This window comes from Candoia aspera, chromosome 6 (assembly GCF_035149785.1).
Source record: "Candoia aspera isolate rCanAsp1 chromosome 6, rCanAsp1.hap2, whole genome shotgun sequence".
Lineage (NCBI taxonomy): Eukaryota > Metazoa > Chordata > Lepidosauria > Squamata > Boidae > Candoia > Candoia aspera.
The window spans coordinates 77,437,283-77,461,314 of record NC_086158.1 but is presented as its reverse complement, the minus strand read 5'-3'; the positions used below and the strand labels follow the sequence as shown (position 1 = coordinate 77,461,314).

At 38.6% G+C, this 24,032-nt stretch overlaps 1 protein-coding gene across 1 annotated transcript in view; it reads left to right on the top strand.

Annotated features, from left to right (window-relative positions):
• PCDH15 (protocadherin related 15) overlaps positions 1-24,032 on the top strand; it is a 357,851-nt gene that overhangs the window by 198,327 nt on the left and 135,492 nt on the right. The window contains exons 18-19 of the mRNA XM_063307469.1: positions 12,808-13,113; positions 14,592-14,816. Coding sequence (XP_063163539.1) covers positions 12,808-13,113; positions 14,592-14,816 — 531 coding nt within the window. The remainder of the gene's footprint in view (positions 1-12,807; positions 13,114-14,591; positions 14,817-24,032) is intronic.

Genomic DNA, 24,032 nt, shown 5'->3' with positions numbered 1-24,032 from the left:
GGTAGCTCTTGAAGATGGCTTGGAAGTTGCAGCTGATGATGATGAATGGCTTCTCTCCAAGGTCCCCACAAAATCACTGTGTTCAGTTTCACTGCTTTCCAAGCCCAGGTAAGGCTTATGATTATGTATATTATACAGTCCATTGGAGTTGGGTGGCAGGCAGGCAGGCAAGAAGGAAGGAAGGAAGGATGGAAGGCTTACATGGCTTAACCTAAGCTGCATTCATGCTGCCTATTCCCATAATCGACCCAGTTCTCTAATGTTATCACTGCACCATTTGCAGAGTCCGCTGTGGAGATGCACAACTTCTAAATTGCCTTTTTCTGTATCAGGGCCTGTGTTGTTGAACAAATTGCCATTGGCATCGAACCATCCCCATTCTCCTTTTTACATGATTGGAAGGAGCTAAAAGCAAAGTTACTAATTCAAACCTTTTAAAGTTTTTTGCATTTGACTGCTTCTGTTTCTATTTCTCATTTTAATTATGCTTTATTCTTGTTTTGTTCTATTTTTATAAAATAGCCACTGAGGCATTTTCTAAATACACAAATAGTGGCTGTACTTTGCAAGGATCATGATTGTTTTATTTATTTATTATTTAAATTTATATCACCGCCCATCTCCCCCCAACAGGGGAGGACTCTTATGTAGTTCAGGTATCTTGAAACTTTTGCCTGAAGGCACTGTTGCTACATTTTTTAGTCCTACTTGGGCTTTACTTTACTTTGAAATGATGGCATGAAGAACTAAAGTTGTCTACATTGGCCTTAACCCAAATCTCCCCATATTCAAATACCCTGTTTCTGCATAACCAACATTCATATGCTCCTGTACTTAAGATTCATAATCTTTCTCTACCCCCTCCTCAGGATAGGTTTTTTGCATATACAACACTTAGACACATGGCCCCTCAATTAGTCTTTTGTTGCTATGGTTTAGGAGACATTAATTACAGATTCTATTTAACAACAACCATTAATAAAGTCCCTCTAATAGGAAATAGAAGCTGACTGATAAAGAAACAATTAAAGGGCAATTCAGCATTCATCTCACGCTGGCACTGAATACAATTTGCCAGGAAGAAACTTTTAATTAAAGATGCAGCTGTGCTTAAAAGCCTCAGTGGAGTCTTGTCAGTCCATATAGGAAAATGGTTTATTGTCAAACAAACAAACAAAATATGGATTCCGGGACAAAGAAACTGAACAAAGAATGTTGTTATGAGAGAGAGAGGGACTAGTTTTGTAGTAATATTAGTATATACAATTCAAAATCAGGTTGAATCTTAAGCAATATTTCTAGCCTTCGTTAAGGATTGAAATGTTTATTCAAAAGAATTATTCCACCAGAAGTGTTTGTATTTATGTATGTGTGCATTTGGCAAAATGCTGAATATATCCTTCCATTTAAAACAGGGAAATCCTTACTTTGCTTTTGGGGGGGGATCAAAACAAAAGAATATCTACTTAAATTCTGAGAAATGCCAAGCTCCATCAATATAGTTTGTGTGTACTAGGAACTGGTGAAAAAATGCTAATAGCTCATGAGGGAAAAGCATTCACAGCTGAATGCTTGTAGTCCCTGACACTGATTGGCATTGTCTGCTAGGAAAGGCAGAATGCAAAGCAGATGAAAAGGGCTAAAACTAGAAAGGACAAATCTTGAAGAATTGTGAATATTTTTCAGACCTATTTAACTCCACCTTATGGATACTGGCATTATAAGATATTCCTCACTGTTCATTTAATTTTATCATTGGGATTTCCCTGATGCCCTGTTGAGCCTTTCAATGCTCTTTCTTTTCTGCGAAGCAGGAAGACTTGAGAGTTCAAACGCATGAAGCTCACGCTGAAGTTGAGGCATATCAAACCATTTTGATTTGTTAACATTTCATGTACAGACCATGAAAATATTATGATCCTAAACTTATATCTGAAATTTCATGAAAGATCTAATGAACAGCTACAAACTAGCACATTTTCAGGAGGCATCAGGGTAGCTCTCCTGTCCGAGGCAGCAAGATAGATGGCGTATTAACAGAGAAGAGAGTCTATTAATCGCAAAACTGTTGAGTTTAGAATGCTAATTATTTTGTTAAAATGCGTAGATCTTTTCCTGACAAATCATTTAATATTTTAAATGAAACCAATATGTGTACAGAAGTTGTGTACTGAAGACAGAGGGGGACAGTGGTATTAGGAAGAGATGGCTGTTTGGAGCTACTAGGATTCAGATTTTACCTTCAGTGTGAAGAATACAGAAATAGAATCCTGTGATAGACACAAGGAACCAGGGGACATAATGCTGACTGAGGTAAAACCAGAGGGTTTTTTTATTATAACATAACCCTTCCCAACATTGTCCCCTCCCCCAACTGTGTCCTAGTTCCACCTCTGAAAGCCTGCCCTACCAATCATTTCTAGATTCCCAGGGTAAAGATCAAGTGACCTATTGCCCTACTAGGATCATGAAACCTCCTGCTTCTTGAGAACAAGGCTACTTCTAAATCCTGGCCCTGTACAGTTTAAGTGGGCAGGCTGTTGTACAAATTACCCATTTCTGGTTGCCCGGTTTGAATGCTACAGCTCAAATGTCATCTTAAATGTAAATAATTTAAAACTGTTTTATCTGGTTCTGAAAGAAGTCCTAATTTGATTCCAGATTTTCCCATTTCTTCCCTGATTTTGATGGTATCTCCATATGCATATACCAAGAACAGACCCGTTAGTGCAAATATATTATAAATTAGTACAAGAAAATGTCTTAATGTATAGGCTAGTATGCTTATAATTTATATTTATATTTCTTTAGAGACACTTTTTCTTCATGAGGGCTTCTGAGGGCACATGATTTAAAATTTTGTTACTTTCTCGTTGCAGAATTGCATAAGTATCCCATAGCTCCCTCTCTTCCTTTCTTCTATATAGTTTCTTTCCTTTATATTGTTTAACTCACATCTATAATCATTTTTTTTAATCCTACCATCCAGGAAGAGTTTAGCCAATCTGAAAACAAGTGTGTATAAGTGTGTGTGTGTGTGTGCACGCATTGAAGGTGACCTCCCTATTTAATTCTATAATTCTATGACCACCTCTGGAGAAAAAAAAAGCCTTAATTCTGAACAGGAAATCAAGCTCACTTAGGGATTAGTAGAAAAACTGATATTGACACTGAACAAATACAATAAAACAGCAGTGTAGTGAATAACATACATCATACTGCAATTTGAAATATTGACCAAACAAATTGAGTTTATGAGAAAATTACAATATATTCCCTAATATTCTATGAAACTAAACCATTACTTCCTAGGCAGAGATCGTCCTGTTCTTTAGTTATTTTTCTTAATGTCACAGTAGGAGTCCTTGCACAAAGCAGGAAAGAGAACAGATTATGTTGGAATTAAGCTTCTGCATTATTCATAATTGCAGAGTTTGAATATCTTCCATTTTGGAGAAGCCTGCTTCGTACAATATAGCATAGCATATCGCATTTCCTGGGCTAAAGCATAAAATGTACAACTGCCTACATCTCTTTACTATGAATATTTTTCTTCTTTTAGGGATGCAATGGCAAATTTAATATCTGGGAAACATAGAAATTGCAAATGAGTTAAGTGCTTCTTTTTGTGTGTGTAAAATGCTTAATTCTACCCAAGATATCATCTTAAGAATGGCATATTGATTGATTGATAAAAGCACCACTAAATTCTTGTTCTTCATTAATTTCACCTGCCACATCCTATGAAGGGCTTGAAATGGGCCAAATGTTCATTGGATCTTTCTGACAATAGTGAGATACATTTAGAAGCTTTTTATGGTGGGAGTTTAGAGTAAGAAATTGAAAGATTTTGTTTTGTTTTGTTTTGTTTTTGGTGGGAGCTTAGAAGAAATGGAACGCACAGAGTGTTTATCCCTTTTTTCTGGTTTACCTATTAATCTTTCCTGGCAGAACTGTTAATGCTAATCTATGCAGCTAAGTATTAGACTGTGGTTATAAATCAGCTATATAGAAAGGAAAATACAGACTTACACACAAACATATATAATATCCATCTGCCTGTCTGGCATTTTCATTCAGATTATGTGTGGTACGACTCTATAAATGGGACAGGACAAAAGTCCATGTCTCACCATCTGTATCATTTCATTTCACATAGATAAACATGTTCAGGTGGAGGTATAATATGGTAAGATACCTTCCTTCCCACTGGGGCAAATGTAGAATTTTAAAAGTCATCTTTTGTTCACAGCTGTGAAGTTATAAAGGTATCTTGTAGATGTAAAACTTGCTCCAAAACTATCTTTGCTAAAACAAGTGGCCATCATGCTCAAATCCTTTTGAAATTCTGTATCCTTTACTTCCTGGACCCTCTCAGATGGTATTTTCACAGATGGGGTCTGTAACATGCCCTCTCTGCATGACCAGGTGGGATGGTAGATGTGATGGGGAAGAGGCAGTCCCTCAGGTAACCTGGCTCCATGCCATGTAGGGCTTTAAATGTAATAACCAACACCTTGAATTGAACCTGGAAGCAAACTGGGAGCCAGTGCAGCTCGCATAGCAAAGGTGTTACATGTGCCAGCCTTGGGGCACTTAAAATTGCCCGTGCAGCTGCATTCTGGACCAGTTGTAGCTTCCAGATATTCTTCAAGGGTAGCCCCATGTAGAGCGCATTATAGTAGTCTATATGGGAGATGACCAGGGCATGAGTGACCATTCAAAGGGCCTCTCGATCCAGGAAAGGGCGTAACTGGTGCACAACATGAAGTTGAGCAAAGGCCCTCCTGGCCACGACTGCCACTTGCTCTTCAAGCAGGAGTGGTGAGTCCAGGAGGACCCCAAAGTTACATACCGAATCTGTCTGGGGCAGTTCAACCCCATCCAGAACCAAGGAAACCAAATTTCCCAGATACAGAAGAGCCATTAATCACAGCCACTCTGTCTTACCAGGGTTCAGCTGAAGCCTGTTGTTCCCCATCCAGACCTCCACAGCCCCCAGGCACAGAGAGAGGGTGATCACAGCATCGCTTACCCTCACCCCGGATGGTGATGTATAATTGAGTATCATCAGCATACTGATGATGCCTCACCCCATGGTGATGGATGATCTCGCCAAGCGGTCTCATGTAGATGAAAAGCTGTGCCACCCACCCCCAACTCCCTGAGCCGCCCCAAGAGGTTGCCATGGTTGACAGTATCAAAAGCCTCTGAGAGGTCAAGAAGATGCACTGCCACCATCCCGCTCCCGCCAAAGATCATCCATAAGTGCGACCAATGCCGTTGTCATGATGGCCCCCTGGGGACCATCCTGACAACTGGCAGCCACCAGGGCACCTCAACTGGGCACTGACAGGAAAGCGCTTATCATCCCATAGATAGAAATCACCAGCGGAAGAAGGCTGAGGCGCAAACTCAGTGGACAGGCTTTGTAGATTAGCTGATAGGCAAACACGGCAATTCAGCACCCTGGACAGATTAAAGCGAACAGCCATGCTGACAATGAATTCTCACGAAGGAGTGCAAGACAGGGAACTAAACCAAGGTGCCAGGGACTTCTGGAAGGGAGGGGAGATGAAGGTACTTACACTGTTACTCATGTGTCATTAAGATACTGGAATCTTTAACGTATTTTGGATGCTGACCCAATAAAGACTCTTTCACACCTGCATTGTGCCAAGAATGCTGCTTCGTTGGGTTCAGGCTGGAACCATGACAGCCATTTCCATCCCATAACCAGGCCTTAAACCTGACTGAAAGGGGTCAAGATAGTCTGTTTCATCCAGAATCCTCTGGAGCTGTAACACCACCACTTTCTCAACCACCTTCCCCCAAAAGGGGAGGTGGGAGACAGGATGAAAATTGTCCAGGATAGTAGGGTCCAGTGATAGTTTCTTGAGGAGGGGGTGTCCCAGCACCTCCTTAAAGGCCACTGGAAACACTTCCTCTCTCAAAGATGTATTTACCATCGTCTGGACCCAACCACATGTCACCTCCCGAGCTGCCTTCACTAGCCAGGAGGGACATGGATCTAATTGGCAAGTGGTGGAATTTACAGTCCAGAAGATCCTGTCCACTTCCTTGGGCCCAACAGGATTGAACTGTTCCCAGATAACTGGGTAAGTCCGTTCCCTGGGCATCTCCCCAGACCCTGTCTCATGCTTGGAGTCCAACGTGGAACAGATCCGAGCGATTTTATCCTGCAGATGTCCAGAAAACTCCTCAGCACAGCCCTGTAGATGGACTTCTGACCCCCTTTCCCCAGAAAGGATTGGGTGATCTTAAATAGGGCCGCCAGGCGGCATTCCGCGGATGTAATAAGAGTGGAGAAATACTGATGTTTTGCCACTCTTACCGCCATCATGCTCAGATCCTTTTGAAATTCTGTATCTCTTACTCATATTGGATACTGTGCCAAGTTAGCACAGTATCAAAACAGGTGATCATAAAAATGAAAGGAAAATCTCTATGACAGTTATATTTTTTCTGTCAAAACCCTCCTTGAAGCAGCTTGAAAATTAACTAGCAAACTAAAGGTGCAAGGCCACTTGAGCAAATAAATAAAGTTAAATACATAATGGGGAATTGGGAAAATAGCCCGTACAATTTTTTTATCTCACTATTTCTAAGAGTCCATAGTATCTGTATGCTCTTGGCTGCCCCCATTCAGTATGACCTGTGTCAATGCCCTTGACCTTAATTACAGATGATGACCTAGAAAAAGCTACGAAGAGTGACAATACTTTTCTAGGCAAGCTCATCTGCTTTTTTTTCACTTTTCCATATTGCATGGAAGACTAACTTACAGAAATAATAAGAGAGCATTTTGCTGGTTAAGAAAGCCTAACTTCTGTAGTACAAGAAAAACCTTTGTGTAAAAATATTTTGTTAACGTTTTTTTTTTTTTTACATTTCAAGATTTAAACAATGGTCTTCCGAAATATATTTGTTACTTTACTCTGCTGGTTGGAAGGCCTGATTAAATATTTAATTAAACATCACTAAGAGCTAAACAAATCTACAATACTGGGAAAAAATACTGCTGTTTTTGGTGTACTGTATGTGTGTGTGTGTGTGTGTGTACACACTCATTTAGGCACTGAAGCCAACTGAATGACTTTGGGCCAGTTTAATGGGTTGAGTATGTTTAACAAAGTAAAGAACAAAAGTGAAAACAATGTGTTCTATAAACACATTTACCTGTGTAACAGACACAGCAGAGATGACATCCTAGCTGGGGTTCCCTGCCTGGGAGCCCCAAGTCAGATGCCACCCCTGATTGTAAGCAACCCTGGTGTTTTGGTTGCTCATTCCTTGTTGTATCATCTATTCTTGGTATATTTTGGAAGTGAAATTTATAGATATATTTCATTTTACAATACTCCATTCTGATACAGAAAGTTTAAAAGAGAGTTGAAACTGATTTGCAGATTCTGGCCCATGAACAACTTTACTCTGGAATTCATGCAGTCCTTGATTAAGCTAAGAAGTGCAGAACAATGTGTATGTGTTTTCAATTTTCATCATGCCACCTTGAACTCTGACAAGATATGACAGTGTTAAATCCAAACTCTGCTTCTACCATCTCTTTTCATAGAACCTGCTTTTTAATTCCCAGATCATCTTTGTTGCTCCTTACAGAATCCGTGTCCGTTAGAATTGCTTTTTCAATTGTGATACTTAGAATCAAACACAATAGTTACATAAACAATGAATAACTAATTTTGAAGTATGCGTGCTCTCTTGCTTCACTGATAACTGAAGAATAGCATATTAACACGCAATTTAATTGGGCAGCAACATTTCAGTTAGCAATTAATCTTTTAAAATTTTACTCTTTTCTATTGAGTATTATAATCCAGCTACCAGCTGTTCAATTGCTTTTGTGTGCAAAACTATCTGTGAACACACATTGTTTTTGCTTATATACATCTGTCATATATTAAACCAATGAAAATATAGTGTGCTGCTGTTATCTCAGCTAAAATCCCCATGATACATTATGCCCAGTTCTCCACCAACAAGGCCTTACCTCTTTCTAAATAAGATTTAAAAGTAATAGTTTTAATTTATGTGAATCATATTGTTAATAGCTATTTGCAATTTTTCAGAATAGCCAGTCTTGGGAAACTTGACTAAAATCCCAGCTTGAATGAAGACAAAAGGTTTATTTATTGGTTCAGTCACATTTTCCAGCTTTTCAAAAGTTAAATTGGAGATGATTCTGTAATATTTCATCCTCATCTCCAGGTTCTGGACTTCACCTCTTATTTAGACACGCTGCTGGATATCATTCATTTCCAGCAACTGATGCCATGGAAGATTTAAAGCAGGCTTTCCCAAACAACTGAAGCTGTTCAGATTGGGATCCTACCCATGCATCATTTACTATGTATTTGTGTCTCCATGAGCCAAGGAAAGCAGTAATAGGTTTTTCAGCCTGATTTGATTTTCAACCACTGATCTGGAGTAGCAGCTGCCGAAGAAGTCGAGATATACTGTATATAGGCATCCATATTAAGAAGTTTGTAAAGATGTGCTGCAACCAGATAGAAATCATGGTGAAACTGTTAATGTTTATTGTATTGATGGAGTGCAAAAGGGAGACCACGGTATGATTTTTATTAACCGTTTTAATTAAGTTTTAATTGATTTCCATGAAGATAAATGGTTTCATTATCTGCTCACACTGAGCACCCTGTGGCAGGATATTAAATGTCTTTGAAAACTTCCTGACAGCAGTACAGATAATTAGGGACTTCTCTATTGCTTATCTTCTGAAATCATTTGAAAGCTCTTTTGTAAGTATATGCAGAAGGAATTGTCTCTGAGAAGCCTGCCCTTCCTAAGAGCTACCTGCGCAAATGAATGTGCCTTCATTTAAGCAAGGGAAGGAAAGAGAATGGGTTATGCAGTATCTTTTTTTTTTCCTGATAATCCCAGTCTTGTCTTGATATTAATGTCCAGGCATGGCTTCCTATCACAGAGAAGAACTGGCTGAGGGTCCAGTAGGACTAATAACAAGTCAGAAAGAAAGAGTTATTACTGTAATAATTCTCAAGCAGATGATAACTCTTAACGGAAGGTGAAAAAAACCAAGTGTTTTTGGTTTTCTCTTTTGCCATGCAATTCTGATCTGAGAACTTCAGGGGAAAGCAGAAGCTTTATGAGGTAGGCCATTTATTGTAGACTTAGTAATGCCTAATAGGGTAATAGGGCTGTGCATATTTTTAGTATTTTTTATTTTATTTTTTTAATCCCTCCTTTATTATTTGTATAAATAACTCAAGACAGTAAACATACCTAATACTCCTTCCTCCTCCTGTTTTCCCCACAAGAACCCTGTGAGGTGAGTTGGGCTGAGAGAGAGTGACTGGCCCAAGGTCACCCAGCCAGCTTTCAGGCCTAAGGCGGGACTAGAACTCACAGACTCCTGGTTTCTAGCCCAGCACCTTAACCCCTAGACCAAACCGGCTCTCTTATTTCGAAAATGATTCAGAAGTAGGAATGTGGCACCTCTTTAAGGTAGTTGCAACTTTTTCTGGCTATTTTAATCAGTCAACTCATTAAACCAGTTGCATTAGTGCAACTCCTGAAACACACAGTTTGTTATATAGAGAACAGAACCTAAGATCAGCTTCACCCTAGATCAAGTAGCATTCATAATTGAATGAAGTCAGGGAAAGTACATATTTCCCACTAAAATGGCATTCAAGGTGTTTGGCAAGTCCTTGATACTGCCTTTTGAATAACCTTTGTTTAATTTGGATGAAGCATTAATTTATTTATCTTCATCAGTCCATGACTGACATCAAGCATAGTTTTAGTTCTTGGACAAATTACTTTGATTTCTACCAGTGAGGATTTTAGCCAGAGGTAGAAGAAGAATATTCATAGCCCATATTTACTAACCGAAAAAATGGGGGAAAGCCAAATATACCAATTTCAAAACATCTGGCCTATGTCAGTAGATCTGCTGCATCAAATGCACAGCTGCCAGAACTATCAGAAAAGGCAGATTTGTTCTTTGTATTAAATGTGTTTAACCGGATGCATATGCAGTTCCAGAAACAAACATGCAGTTCCAAAGGCACTTGTGCAATATGAAATTCAATAATAATTTAAAGTGGTATTATGAGCATCTCATCACTAACAATTTATAGCATCTTTGCAAGCATAGCTGTGCTAATATATCACTAATGAAGACAGGCTTCATATCACCACGGGTCATATAAATTGCTAGTGTGGAAAGCTCTACTCGCTGATGAGAAAAGTGACTGATCAACAGTGAGAACTCCGGACTGTGCTGAACTATATCCACATATCCTATTCTACTACAAAAAAAAAAACATTCACTGATGCACTGTTGCTTTTTAGAGAATGTTGATGTATTGTTTCAAGATAAAGGACAGGGATATAGAGGCAGAGTATCTGTTTGGGCAGGCCCAGGCTTTAATCCTTGGGTACTTCAGATACAGCTGGGAAAGACTCTAGTCCAATGTTTCTCAACCTTGGCAACTCTAAGCTGTGCAGACTTCAACTCCCAGAATTCCTCAGCCAGCCTTGCTAGCTGGGGAATTCTGGGAGTTGAAGTCCACACATCTGGAAGTCACCAAGATTGAGAAACATTGCTCTAGTCTGAAAGCTGGAGAACTTCAGTTCAGGGTAGACAGTGTGAGGCTGGATAAACCAAAGATCTGATTTATACAAGACAGCTTCCCTTGTTTCCTTTATGTGGGTTTTTTTCCTGACAAGTCATGCAGAATTGTCAAAAATATTCTTAATACTGCAGTATTGTAGTTTTTTATCATAGCATATGGCACTTAGCCATGAATAATAATAATAATAATAAGCAGGTAGTGTTACAACACTGAACTATTCTGCATGGGGTCATGGTCCCTTTTTCTTCCCTCCCCTTATCCTGTGTCCAAACTTCTTCTGAGTTCTAATTTTTGTTTTTTTAAAAAAATGCTTTGTAATAATAGTGAGTTACCCTGCAGGCCACATGAATATAGCAGGAATGGATTTTATCGGTGTACATTGACAGAATAGCTATTTCAAAATGTTTAGAAATTCAGGAAAAAAATATATTTTCTAAAAAAAGTAAAATTGGAGTTAGACATTTTCAAGCTTCTGTTTCTGCTCCTACATTTTGTTTTAATTCTAGATAAAATTAGTCTTTTGTTCTCCTAATTCTGTTCATCATTACTGATAGATTTGATTCTTCCTAGGAAAGAGATGTAGCCAAGGATCTAGCCTACTGTGTTTTCTCAGTTCAAGCCTTGATTTGCTTGGCCAAGATCCCAAATTTCCTGATTTGGGCTTGCAGAGAGACTGAGTTAAGGCTTTGAATTCCCACAATGGAAGCCTTCCTTACAAACTCTTCTACACCAATTGTTCTTATGCTATCTATTCCTCACAGGAGACCCTTTACCCTAGTAAAGTTTAATGCTTTAGCCTCTAATGTTATGGCTAGGTATGGCTGTTGAAAAAGTTGTGTGTTCTTGCATTATCCTTTTGGTGCTTTTTTACTCCATCTGGCACTCCAAGATAGTAAGCCATTCATAACACAGGCCCAGGTTATTTGGGGAACCACCTGGGTTGTTTCTGCCTGTCCCACATGCTCCAACAGAGTGACCACAATGTCATCTACCAGGACTTAAGAGATGCACCTTTCCAGTTGTGGTGCCTACCCTACAGAATGAGCTCCCCACCCCCATAAGATTCTACTGGCCCCAATATTGTGAACCTTCAAGAAGGCACTAAAGGCCTGCATGTTCCAGAAGGAGTTGGGGCCAGGATGTTAGGTGGGCTTATCCTGGGAAGTTGAATGTATATGATTATGACTCAGTTGTATGATTTGTTTCATTCCTAGGGTTTTTGTTGGTGGTGTTCTTGGGATATTGTGATTTGTTTTACAGTTCTGTGCTGCCTGGAATTGCACTTTGGCAAGTTGAGTGGCTATATATATATTTAAATAAATAAACAAACAAATTCAACTACTTGCTAAGGCTGTCTTGTAGAGGATGTGGGGTATTTTCTACAAGGGCATCATTCCATTGCTACGTCCAGGAAAGTAGTCAAATTCTGTTCAGCTGCAGTTGTCATCGGAAGCATTGGATGTGAACCTAACTATATGGTTCTTTTCATTTCTTCTGAGTCTTACACACACACACACATACACACACACGCACACAGTATGTGTGTGTGTTTGTGTGTGTGTATATATATTACTTGATTGTTGTACTTGACTTTCTTTCTTTGGTGTTTGACTGTAAATAAAGCCACAGTAATAATGATAGTTTTTGGTTTTGGTTTTTTTTAATAGGGCATCAAACACTTCCCACCAGGGAGGTAAAAAAAAAAAAAGGCAGTTTTTGATATCTTCCTTCTCCAGAACTGTATAAATATAAATTATTGGCTCAATTGTTCATTCTTTGACTTAAGACAATGAATTAACCCTTTCTTACAAAACAAAGAGGAGAGAATATAGCTATAGGTTTTGGTTCCTATCACAACATCTAGAAAGGCTCGAGATAGCTCTCTTGAAAAGGAAAACTGGCTAACTGGTAATCTGTGGCTTGGAGTAGGATTCGCCTTCCAGATGCCTATGCTTGTTGGATGTCTATCCTTACAGTAAGATGGTTCCAGTTCAGACATTAAAAAAGCTTTCATTGGCTTAGAGAAAGTCTTCTGATGGTATAAGCTGCTTTCATCCATGTGTATTTTTTAAGCAAGTGATCCTGATGTGGGTGTAAAAGGCTATTATGATTTTGTAACTTTAATATATATATATTTATCTTTTAGGCTACTGACCCAGATGCTGGAGTAAATGGCCAAGTCCATTACAGTTTAGCAAACTTCAATAATCTTTTTCGCATAACGTCCAATGGTAGTATTTACACTTCAGTGAAACTAAACAGAGAAAAAAAAGATTATTATGAACTCATTGCTGAAGCCACAGATGGAGCTGTAGATGCACGTCGTACAACATTAACTCTGGGAATCAAAGTCCTAGATATCGATGACAACAGCCCTGTATTCTCAAATGCCACCTACACTGTTTTAATTCCTGAAAGCCTGGCTCCAGGCACGGTATTCCTTCATTTAGAGGTAAAAGAGGCATGAGTTTCAAAAGATATTGATGGCCAAGAAAACGTGTGATAAAATGTGTGTGTGTGTTTTTGTGTGTGGTTGGGTGGGTATGTATGTATGGGTACCATTGAGTCAGACTTGACTCCTGGTAATTACATGGACAGATCCATCTACTTTTCTTTGCAACATTTTCAGAAGTGGTTTGCCCTTGCTTTCTTCCTAGGACAAAGAGTGACTGGCCCAAAGTCACCCACCTCATTTCCATGCCTAAGGCAGAATTAGAACCCACAGTCTTCCAGGTTCTAGTCTAGCACCTTTAACCACTACATCAAACTTCCTCTTCATGTAACTTTTCTGTATATAAAAGGGTTCATTCAATTACCAAAAAAAAAAAAAAAGAATAAGTAAACTCCTTATCACATATTTCCAGACTGTATTTAGGATTTGTAATCTGTAGAAAACAAAGAAAAAAAAATCACTAAAATACTAGGAGTTTTTATAATAAATTAATTAACAATAATGATTTTCAGTACTTTAAATCAGAAAAATACTAAAAGGCCTTGAGTTAAAAATAAAAATTAAAAATATTTCCAGTCCAAAAATAAAATAAAATAAAAAATAAAATGCTAAATGATTATAGCTTTGTGCCTTCAAGTCAGTCTTGACTTCTGGCAACAGAGAGAGTGACTGGCCCAAGGTCACCCAGCTGGCTTCATATCTAAATCTCCCAGTTTCTAGCCTGTTGGCTTAACCACTACACCAAATTAGCTCTCAGCTAAATTATTATCCTTTGTCAATTTTAATATCTGTTTGAATCTGTAGAAGCTTTTTAAATTCCTTTTGGGACACCAGTATAATACAATTTGGCATATTTATTTTCATGACCACAAAGCTATTCTTAAAAAATAAAAGGAAAACATGAATCATAACTAGAGCTTGAGTTAGCAGTGGACCACCAGTGACTACCCATCACACTCTTATGTTATGTTATGTTATGTTATGTTATGTTATGTTATGTTATGTTGTGTTGTGTTGTGTTGTGTTGTGTTATGTTGTGTTTGTTATGTTAATATATATATATATATATATATATATATATATATATATATATAAGAATAAAAAATAGTGAAACTCTTGTGAGACTACCAAATCTCATGAGATGTGATAGTCTTATAAGATTCCAGCCATTTTTATATCATTGGTGTTTCTATTTATTAGCAACTCTGCCATCTCACAAAATGATGTGATAGTATCCAGCTCCTGAAGATGTCCCTGACTCTTGATATGTAGGTTTGATGCCCTCAGATAAATACATGGGTTTGAGGGAGATAATTTTTGGAGAGGTGGTTTTTTGTGTGTGTACACCTGTGTGTATATGTGTGTGTGTGTGTGTATAATACATAGACATGAAATCAACGATGCAAAAATGTTTGGGGATATCATTTTTTAGCAATGAAATTCATAAACCCTAAATCCCTGTTCTTCATTTCCTCAAGGCTAAAGATATTGACCTCGGTTCCAATATTACCTATGGAATACGAACACAGGAACCACTCCAGTTTTTTGCACTGAACAAGTTTACAGGAGAACTGTCACTTTTAAAGCCCTTGGATTTTGAGTCATTTTCTGGCACAGAAGCAACATTCACTTTTTTAGTGGAAGCCTTCGATATTGGAGGAGCAATGCCTCCAGGCCTTGCTACTGTGACTGTGAGAATAAGGGTAAGAATTGCACTTTTTTTCCCTTCTCTGTTCATATAATCTCTGCTCAGTGATGCTTTTAAACAAGAGCCAGATGCATTTTGAGAAGGACAAAAATACCCAAGGAAAGCTGCTTTTTCTGTTAAGGTTTTGTAATCTTCATTCCATTTCATTCATATACACAGACTTTACAGGAATAACTTGTTCAAATTTATAATGCATTACATTACATAATTAAAGAACAATTTCTTGGTTCATGGATCCGTGAGCTACAAAATTGAACAGGTGAACCTTTTAAAATCCCCCCTAGATGGAAAGAAACACTTGACTGAAGTGGTAATACCGATATTGCAGTTTAAGTCCACAGAAATCCAGTTTTATTCTCTTCATTTAGGGATCAGGTACTTGTATGAACTGAACTAACATTTCAACTTCTGTTATTATAAAGCTCCAACTTTCTCTCCACAACATGTCTAATCTCCTATTCCAATAGAAATGTTTCTGCTTTCATGTGTTGCCGTGCAATTTGCTTATCTGAATCTTGGTAAGTTTAAAGGGTACTTCGCTTACTGAATGTTTAAGTATACATTCCAAACATTTTAAATACAAATTTATGAATGGGCCAAACGCATTTGCAAAAGTGTGTCAAGTTAGTACACAACTGATTGCTTATCCATTGGTGAGCTATATGTATTTGCTTATGTATGATGTGTGAAACAACTGTAATGCCCATTTGTGAAATACTCTCTAAAGTATGAGTTGAAGACAAGATGAAGACCCAACAGGACAAAGAGGTTGCTGGGACATGTCCAAACTCTAGTTAGGTTCAAGCAAGGAAGGAATGAAGTAGAAGGAGTGGGAAAGGGCCTACTAAAGAGCAGAATTGCAAACAATGTCAATGAAGAAAAGAACAGCAGCAAAAGCCAATGTGGCTGAAGATCTCTATAAAGACATATATAAGAGGAGTCAAAAGTGACGTACCACCAAGGTAGCATACATACAGATTGCTTCTCAACCTTTTGGCTAAGAACAAGTGTGGTGTAGTACAGAAAGCGTAGAAAGGTAGAGATGGTGTCAAGAAAGATAAAGCTCAGAATGAGCTGATGTTGGCAAAGGAAGTTAGGAATAATTTTTAAAAGAATGTTTAAGTCCCAAAGAAGCTTCACCGACTTATCCTTATTCATGCATAATTTCAGTTCTAAATACTGTATCTGTCTTGCATGGTTGCCTGAGGGAAATTCTTTCCAGTAGTCTCCCCTTATTTTACTACATATTTCACTTCATCGCATGAGTAATGCCTGTGCTGAACATAGTTTGCCAGCAGGAAGTACAGAGTATAAGGATAACTCTGGCCCTCAGGTTGATGGGCTGAAGAGCCAGGAGAGTCAGGATTTTATCACAGCTCTTTATGGATCAGGCCAGCTGTCTTCCTGTGCCAATTTTCAGCCTTAAATGTGCTCATTTTCAGTTTTCCATGGGAAAGCTCTCTTTATCAGACATACCACAGAAAAAAAAATGTGGAGAAGAGTCAGAGACCGTTCTGTATTCCAGATAACACGGTGTTTTAACAAAATGAAAAGCACAGGGCAACACCACAGTAATTATATTTAACAGCACATTATTATTATATTATAAAAAATAATAGTTTATATATAATAGTTTATTTGGTCAATGACCAACAAAAATTAAAATACAGCACCAAAGTAAAATCATATAGATGAAATAAAATACTAGCATAACAAAGATGAAATAACACATAAAACTGTAACATACACTGCTATAATGGTGCATTAATTACCTGTGCAAGTGTAAAACTAAAATATTACAGACTATGAAGTAAAATATAATCTAAAAACAAGATAGCTAGTATGTGTTAAACCTAAAGTGATAAATAAAACAGAAGAGATTCAGCTGTAACTGTAAATTCCATTTAAAATCAAGTGTCCTGCAGAAGAAAGTCAAGGTCTCTCCCTCATTCTAGAGTGTAGGACACAGAATAAGCAGTTTAAGTTACAGAAAGGCTGATTCCAAATGAATGTGAAAGGAAAAAAATCCCTAAAAGAGTGAAGTCAGTTATCTAGAGACATGGTGGTCTCCCAATCACTGAATTCATTCAAGTAGATGCTAGGCAGCCATCTGTCAGCGATATTTTCCTCATTGAACATCGACCTGATGCCTGAATTCCCCTTCCAACTTCTTCAAACATTTTTGTTATTCTTTCCCATCTTTAGAATAAACAATATAGTTCTCTCAAACATTCATGCAGTCCTCATTAAAGTATTCTTGTCTTGGACTTACCCTGCATTTTGCAGTAATTCCTTTGGACAAATGATGAAAGCAATCAAATTTGAGGTCAGATATATATTTTTTTAAAATAGCATATGAATCCATGGTGTTGTTCCCACACATCTTTATGCAATTTTGAAGTTGATTTCAGATGATATTTTATTTTGACCATGATTTTATGGGCTGGACGTAACGGTGAAATGAAAGTGGAAGAGGAAGGATGGTACTTGCTTAGCCATGACAAAGTTTTCACCTGCTAATTCCATTGCTTTTATCAACTCATATATAATGTTTATACTTTATGTAGGATGTAGTAAGTAGAAGTTAAGTTACATTTCCCAAAAGTACATGAAAGTGAATAGTCACTGGTCAATAAAGTCATTGGTCAATAAAGCCACCAGTATTTACAATCTGGGAATGTAATAGAGTTTTCTTAAGAATTAATTACTACTGATGTCTGCTAACATGTCAGTCCATTCTTCTTTATATTGTAGTTTATTATGTGATGGTAGTTGTGCTAGTTAATTTAGGAATCCAAGTCTCATGTCTTTATATATTAAGCTTAATAAGTGGGTAAACAAATTAGAAAAATGGGCATTACCCAAATTGCAAAATGGTTGCATCTCTGTGCACACGTGAAGCTACATGAGATTCTTTTTATAATAAGCACAAGACCAATCCCACATTTAACAGGGGAGTCTACTACTAAACATGTTTCTTATGTGAAGATCTGACACAGTGTCTTCAAATCAGTAGGCGGTATTTATTAATGTATTTATTGATCAAATTTCTCTGCTGCCCATCTTGTACACAACGACTCTATATATCTAGTCCAACAGCAATATCTCCAGACCTTATATTGGCTGGGGTACAAAATAGCTGGAAGGCACCAGGTTGCTAGTGCATTCTCCAATGAGTCCACATATGAGAAACAGGAGCAGGTTGCTTGAAAAACTATATCTGGACTAATGAGTTACAGTCTGCTTGGGAGTCTAGCCCAGCTTTTACAATTACTTCTGATTATCTGGCTGAGGTGGCCATGATTCAAATTCCGAAGAAGGAGTGGGTGACAGAAACCAGAATAAATGCAATTAGCAAAGCATTATTGATTAATTCTGTATATTTACAGAAGAGAGTTCCTTTCCCAATCACCAGTGGTGGGTGCAGGGAACAGTGCGAGACATCAGCCATGGTGAAACTACCTACAAAGAGCTGCTTTTTTGAGCAAATTTTATAGCCTTTCAACCTTCCTCTACTCCCCCCTCCTCTTTTTTGCTTATATTGCTTATGGGAAAACAAGGCAGGAACTAGTTCCATAGTTTAGGCATCAGCAAGGGAAAGTTACATATTAGTGAGGATTAGCTACATTGTAAGTGTCTAGCAGGGATCAGGTGCCTAGTTAAGGCAAACATGGGCAATACTAATTGGGGACAGAGCAGGAGGCTCCTTATCACTAAGCTTCTGCAAAGGAAAGAGGACACCTGTGCCTTTGTGGAGAAAACAAGGAAGAGACTAGCTTGGCCAAGCAAGTCTTAGTGTGCTAATTAAAGGTACAGTTCATTCACAGAACAGCAGCATCACCTGATCTGTATTTTTGTGGAAGCCAGGAAACTCCAGTATAAAAGCATCTACCTTTCATTTGGGTGGTAGTCTGAGTTTGTGTAGTCATTCTAAATATGGTTTGACTTTTTGGAACGCTGACTTTCCCTGGACCTGATGATATTTTGTTCTTCCACCCTCTGAACTTAAATTGCCAGTACAGTACTGAATTTCTTATCTTGATACATGGTTTGTACTTTAAGCATTATTTTGACTCTATGGTTGGCTTTCAATGTGTTTCACTTTGGAAGTGCCTTTTAGGAAGCCAGTAAAGATGCTCTATCTGATCTTCCTCTTTGTTAAGCAGAGGCTGAACAAAGCTCATGGGAGTAAATGTTTGTCTCTATAAGCTTTTTACTTTGGACACTTATATATCTCTATCTATCTATCTATCTATCTATCTATCTATCTATCTATCTATCTATCTATCTCACTACATTCTTTTACAACCCAAGGAATTATGATACTGATTTTTTTTTATCATGTGATCAATGAAAAAATATTTTAATTATATAATAGGTTGTCCATCTCCCTCTGTGAATTTTGATCTCTGTGTTAGATTGTGCTAGAAAAAATGAGTGCATCCAAGCTACAAATGTCAATATTTTTGAACTATGACATTTGGAGTGAAAAATGCCCCATTTATAGCACTCACATTCCTTTATCAGCCAGGTTATTTCTTCTCAATCTTCAGATAATAAAGGAACTTTCAGACTGAATCTTAAATAGAAGCCATGTTATAACCACCACTATTTTGCTAAAAGCATTTTTTTTTTCCTGACAGTATCATCTGAGATTTTATTGGCTCATGTACAAGGCTAATGTACACCTTAGATGCTAAGCTTTCTCATTCATTTTTTAATAATGTGTCATCTTTATAGTAAATAAAGATATCGCTGGGGAAAAAAATCTAAATGTATCCATCTGTCTCTTGATAGTATTGATTTCTTGTCTGAATTCTTCAGACAGTTATGTTACAGAAAAATATAAGAAAATAATGTTGGGGAGTATTGCACTGAATGTTGAGTTAAGGAGATCCCAGTCCATAGAATAAGATTTCTCATGAAGAAGGCAACATGGGGATTAAACTTAACTCAAAGGAGATGTCTATCTTGATTGAGAAGGAGGTACTGTTTCAGCTCATTTTGTCTCTTGATGAGAAACTAGACATATAATGTGATGTATAGGTAACGTTTTTCAGGAAATTACTAACAGTGCAATCTTAGGTTTGTCTATTCAAAAATAGGTCTCACTGAATTCAGTTGGACTCCCTGTTAAGATAGTGGGGTATAAGAATGCAGCTTAAGTGTGTGTTTATGTGTGAACTAAATGAAGGGAAAGTGTTAGAGGCACTGGACATTAAGCTCGTGCTTCCCCATTTTTTAATAAAGTTTAGATACATTGTTCTGAGATTTTACTGATCCTGTTTAGGACATTCAGTGATGCAAAAACAATAAGGGCAATTGCCTGTGTAATGTCACACAAAGGATGTGCCTCAATATGGCTCCAGAATCATAAAATCCTTGACATGCTCTTCCATTCTGCAACAATTGTATATTAGGTCTTATGTCCTAGAGTCTATGACTCCTCACAGCTCTTAGAAATTCATTTATTTTATCATGTGGCTGTCATGCAGCAATTTTCTTCATCGTACCCTGCCATGTCAGAAGTTAAATCATTCCCAATATTATTAATTATTACTATTCTTAATCACTGAATTTACTGTATTCTACATTTAAACTGTAGCAGCTGATTGTCCCCAAATATAACATGAAATGTAGTTACAAATTTATGGAACATTTATAATGTAGCTATAAATGTATGCTGCATCTATAATGTAGCGGCCAACAGCCAGTTTGGTCTAGTGGTTAAGGTTCTGGGCTAGAAAGCTTAACTATGGCCCTCTGTTTACCCTTCCTCATCCTTTTCCTAAGAAACCTCTACTTTTTTCACAGTTAGATTTCTGTTTTACTTTACATCAGAGTGAATTTAATCTAAAAATGGACAGTTCATGGGATTTCTAGTCTCTGCTCATTCAGTTGAAAATTCATTCTGTCTTGTACTCTATGATTTTTTTAGGCACACAATTTTTTTAGGCTGCATCCTTTCATGACTTCATGTTCATGTTCCATGTTCAACAATTTTTCAATCCTGGAATATTGGAGCTTTGGGCAATCTCACTGTCTGGGACACCAGAAGACTTGTTCATCACAGATGCCTCTGTACCCAAGAAGGAATTTCAGCTCAAGTAAGAAAGAGATTCTTCAGCAAAGGATCGTTACCTTGTCATGGTGCTGGAGCTTGAGCACCTCAATGATGCCATGAGCTAAACTGTGAAGGGCCACCCAAGACGGGAAGGTCATGACAAAGAGGTCAGACTAAATGCAATCCCTGGGGAAGGTAATGGCAACCCACCCCAGTATTCTTGCCGTGAAAACTAAATGGATCAGCACAACCAGAGATATGTCGGTATACCATTGGAAGATGAGACCCCCAGGTCGGAAGATAGTCAAACTGCTACTGGGGAGGAACAGAGGATGAGTTCAACTAGCCCCAGACATGATGACGCAGCTAGCTCAAAGCTGAAAGGACGGCTAGCAGCCGACGGTGCTGGTGGTGAATGGCGAAGCCGATGTTCTAAGGATCAACACACCATTGGAACCTGGAATGGAAGATCTATGAGCCAGGGCAAATTGGATGTGGTTATTGGTGAGATGTCAAGATTAAAGATAGACACTTCGGGCGTCAATGAATTGAAATGGACTGGAATGGGCCACTTCACATCAAATGACCATCAGATCTACTACTGTGGACAAGAGGACCACAGAAGAAATGGAGTAGCCTTCATAATTAATAATAAAGTGGCCAAAGCAGTGCTTGGATACAATCCGAAAAACGACGGAATGATCTCAATTCAAATTCAGGGCAAGCCATCTAACATCACAGTGATCCAAATATACGCCCCAACCACAAATGCTGAAGAAGCTGAAGTAGAGCAGTTCTATGAGGATCAGCAGCACCTACTGGGCAACACGCCTAAAAGAGACGTTATTTTCATCACAGGAGACTGGAATGCTAAGGTGGGCAGTCAAATGACACCTGGAATTACAGGTAAGCATGGCCTGGGAGAACAAAACGAAGCAGGAGGTAGGCTGATAGAATTTTGCCAAGACAACTCACTCTGCATAACAAACACTCTCTTCCAACAACCTAAGAGACAGCTTTATACATGGACTTCACCAGATGGACAACACCGAAATCAGATTGACTACATCCTTTGCAGCCAAAGGCGGCAGATATCTATACAGTCAGTAAAAACAAGACCTGGAGCTGACTGTAGTTCAGATCACAAACTTCTTGCACAATTTAGGATCAGACTAAAGAGATTAGGGAACACCCACAGATCAGCTAGATATGAGCTCACTAATATTCCTAAGGAATATGCAGTGGAGGTGAAGAATCGATTTAAGGGACTGGACTTAGTAGATAGGGTCCGGAAGAGCTATGGACAGAAGTTTGCAACATTGTTCAGGAGGCGGCAACAAAATACATCCCAAAGAAAGAGAAAACCAAGAAGGCAAAATGGCTGTCTGCTGGGACACTAGAAGTAGCCCAAGAAAGAAGGAAAGCAAAAGGCAACAGTGATAGGGGGAGATATGCCCAATTAAATGCAAAATTCCAGAGGTTAGCCAGAAGAGATAAGGAATTATTTTTAAACAAGCAATCTGCAGAAGTGAAAGAAGACAATAGAATAGGAAGGACAAGAGACCTCTTCCAGAAAATTAGAAACATTGGAGGTAAATTCCTGGCAAAAATGGGTATGATCTAAAACAAAGATGGCAAGGACCTATCAGAAGAAGAGATCAAGAAAAGGTGGCAAGAATATACGGAAGACCTGTATAGGAAGGATAACAATATCGGGGATAGCTTTGACGGTATGGTCAGTGAACTAGAGCCAGACATCCTGAAGAGTGAGGTTGAGTGGGCCTTAATAAGCATTGCTAATAACAAGGCAGCAGGAGACGACGGCATCCCAGCTGAACTGTTCAAAATCTTGCAAGATGATGCTGTCAAGGTAATGCATGCTATATGCCAGCAAATTTGGAAAACACAAGAATGGCCATCAGATTGGAAAAAATCAACTTATATCCCCATACCAAAAAGGGGAAACACTAAAGAATGTTCAAACTATCGAACAGTGGTACTCATTTCACATGCCAGTAAGGTAATGCTCAAGATCCTGCAAGGTGGACTTCAGCAATTCATGGAGCGAGAATTGCCAGATGTACAAGTTGGGTTTAGAAAGGGCGGAGGAACTAGGGACCAAATTGCCAATATCCTCTGGATAATGGAAAAAGCCAGGGAGTTTCAGAAAAACGTATATTTCTGTTTTATTGACTATTCTAAAGCCTTTGACTGTGTGGACCATAACAAATTGTGGCAAGTTCTTAGTGGTATGGGGATACCAAGTCATCTTGTATGCCTCCTGAGAAATCTGTATAACAACCAAGTAGCAACAGTGAGAACAGACCACGGAACAACGGACTGGTTTAAGATTGGGAAAGGAGTACGGCAGGGCTGTATACTCTCACCCTACCTATTCAACCTGTATGCAGAACACATCATGTGACATGCTGGGCTTGAGGAATCCAAGGCTGCTGTTAAAATCTCTGGAAGAAACATTAACAATCTCAGATATGCAGATGATACCACTTTGATGGCTGAAAGCGAAGAGGAACTGAGGAGCCTTATGATGAAGGTGAAAGAAGAAAGTGCAAAAGCTGGCTTGCAGCTAGACCTGAAAAAAACCAAGATTATGGCAACCAGCTTGATTGATAACTAGCAAATAGAGGGAGAAAATGTAGAAGCAGTGAAAGACTTTGTATTCCTAGGTGTGAAGATTACTGCAGATGCTGACTGCAGTCAGGAAATCAGAAGACGCTTAATCCTTGGGAGAAGAGCAATGACAAATCTCAATAAAATAGTCAAGAGCAGAGACATCACACTGACAACAAAGGTCCGCATAGTTAAAGCAATGGTGTTCCCCGTAGTAACATATGGCTGCGAGAGCTGGACCATAAGGAGGGCTGAGAGAAGGAAGATAGATGCTTTGGAACTGTGGTGTTGGAGGAAAATTCTGGGTGCCTTGGACTGCAAGAAGATCAAACCAGTCCATCGTCCAGGAAACAAAGCCAGACTGCTCACTTGAGGGAATGATATTAAAGGCAAAACTGAAATACTTTGGCCACATAATGAGAAGACAGGACACCCTGGAGAAGATGCTGATGCTAGGGAGAGTGGAGGGTAAAAGGAAGAGGGGCCGACCAAGGGCAAGATGGATGGATGATATTC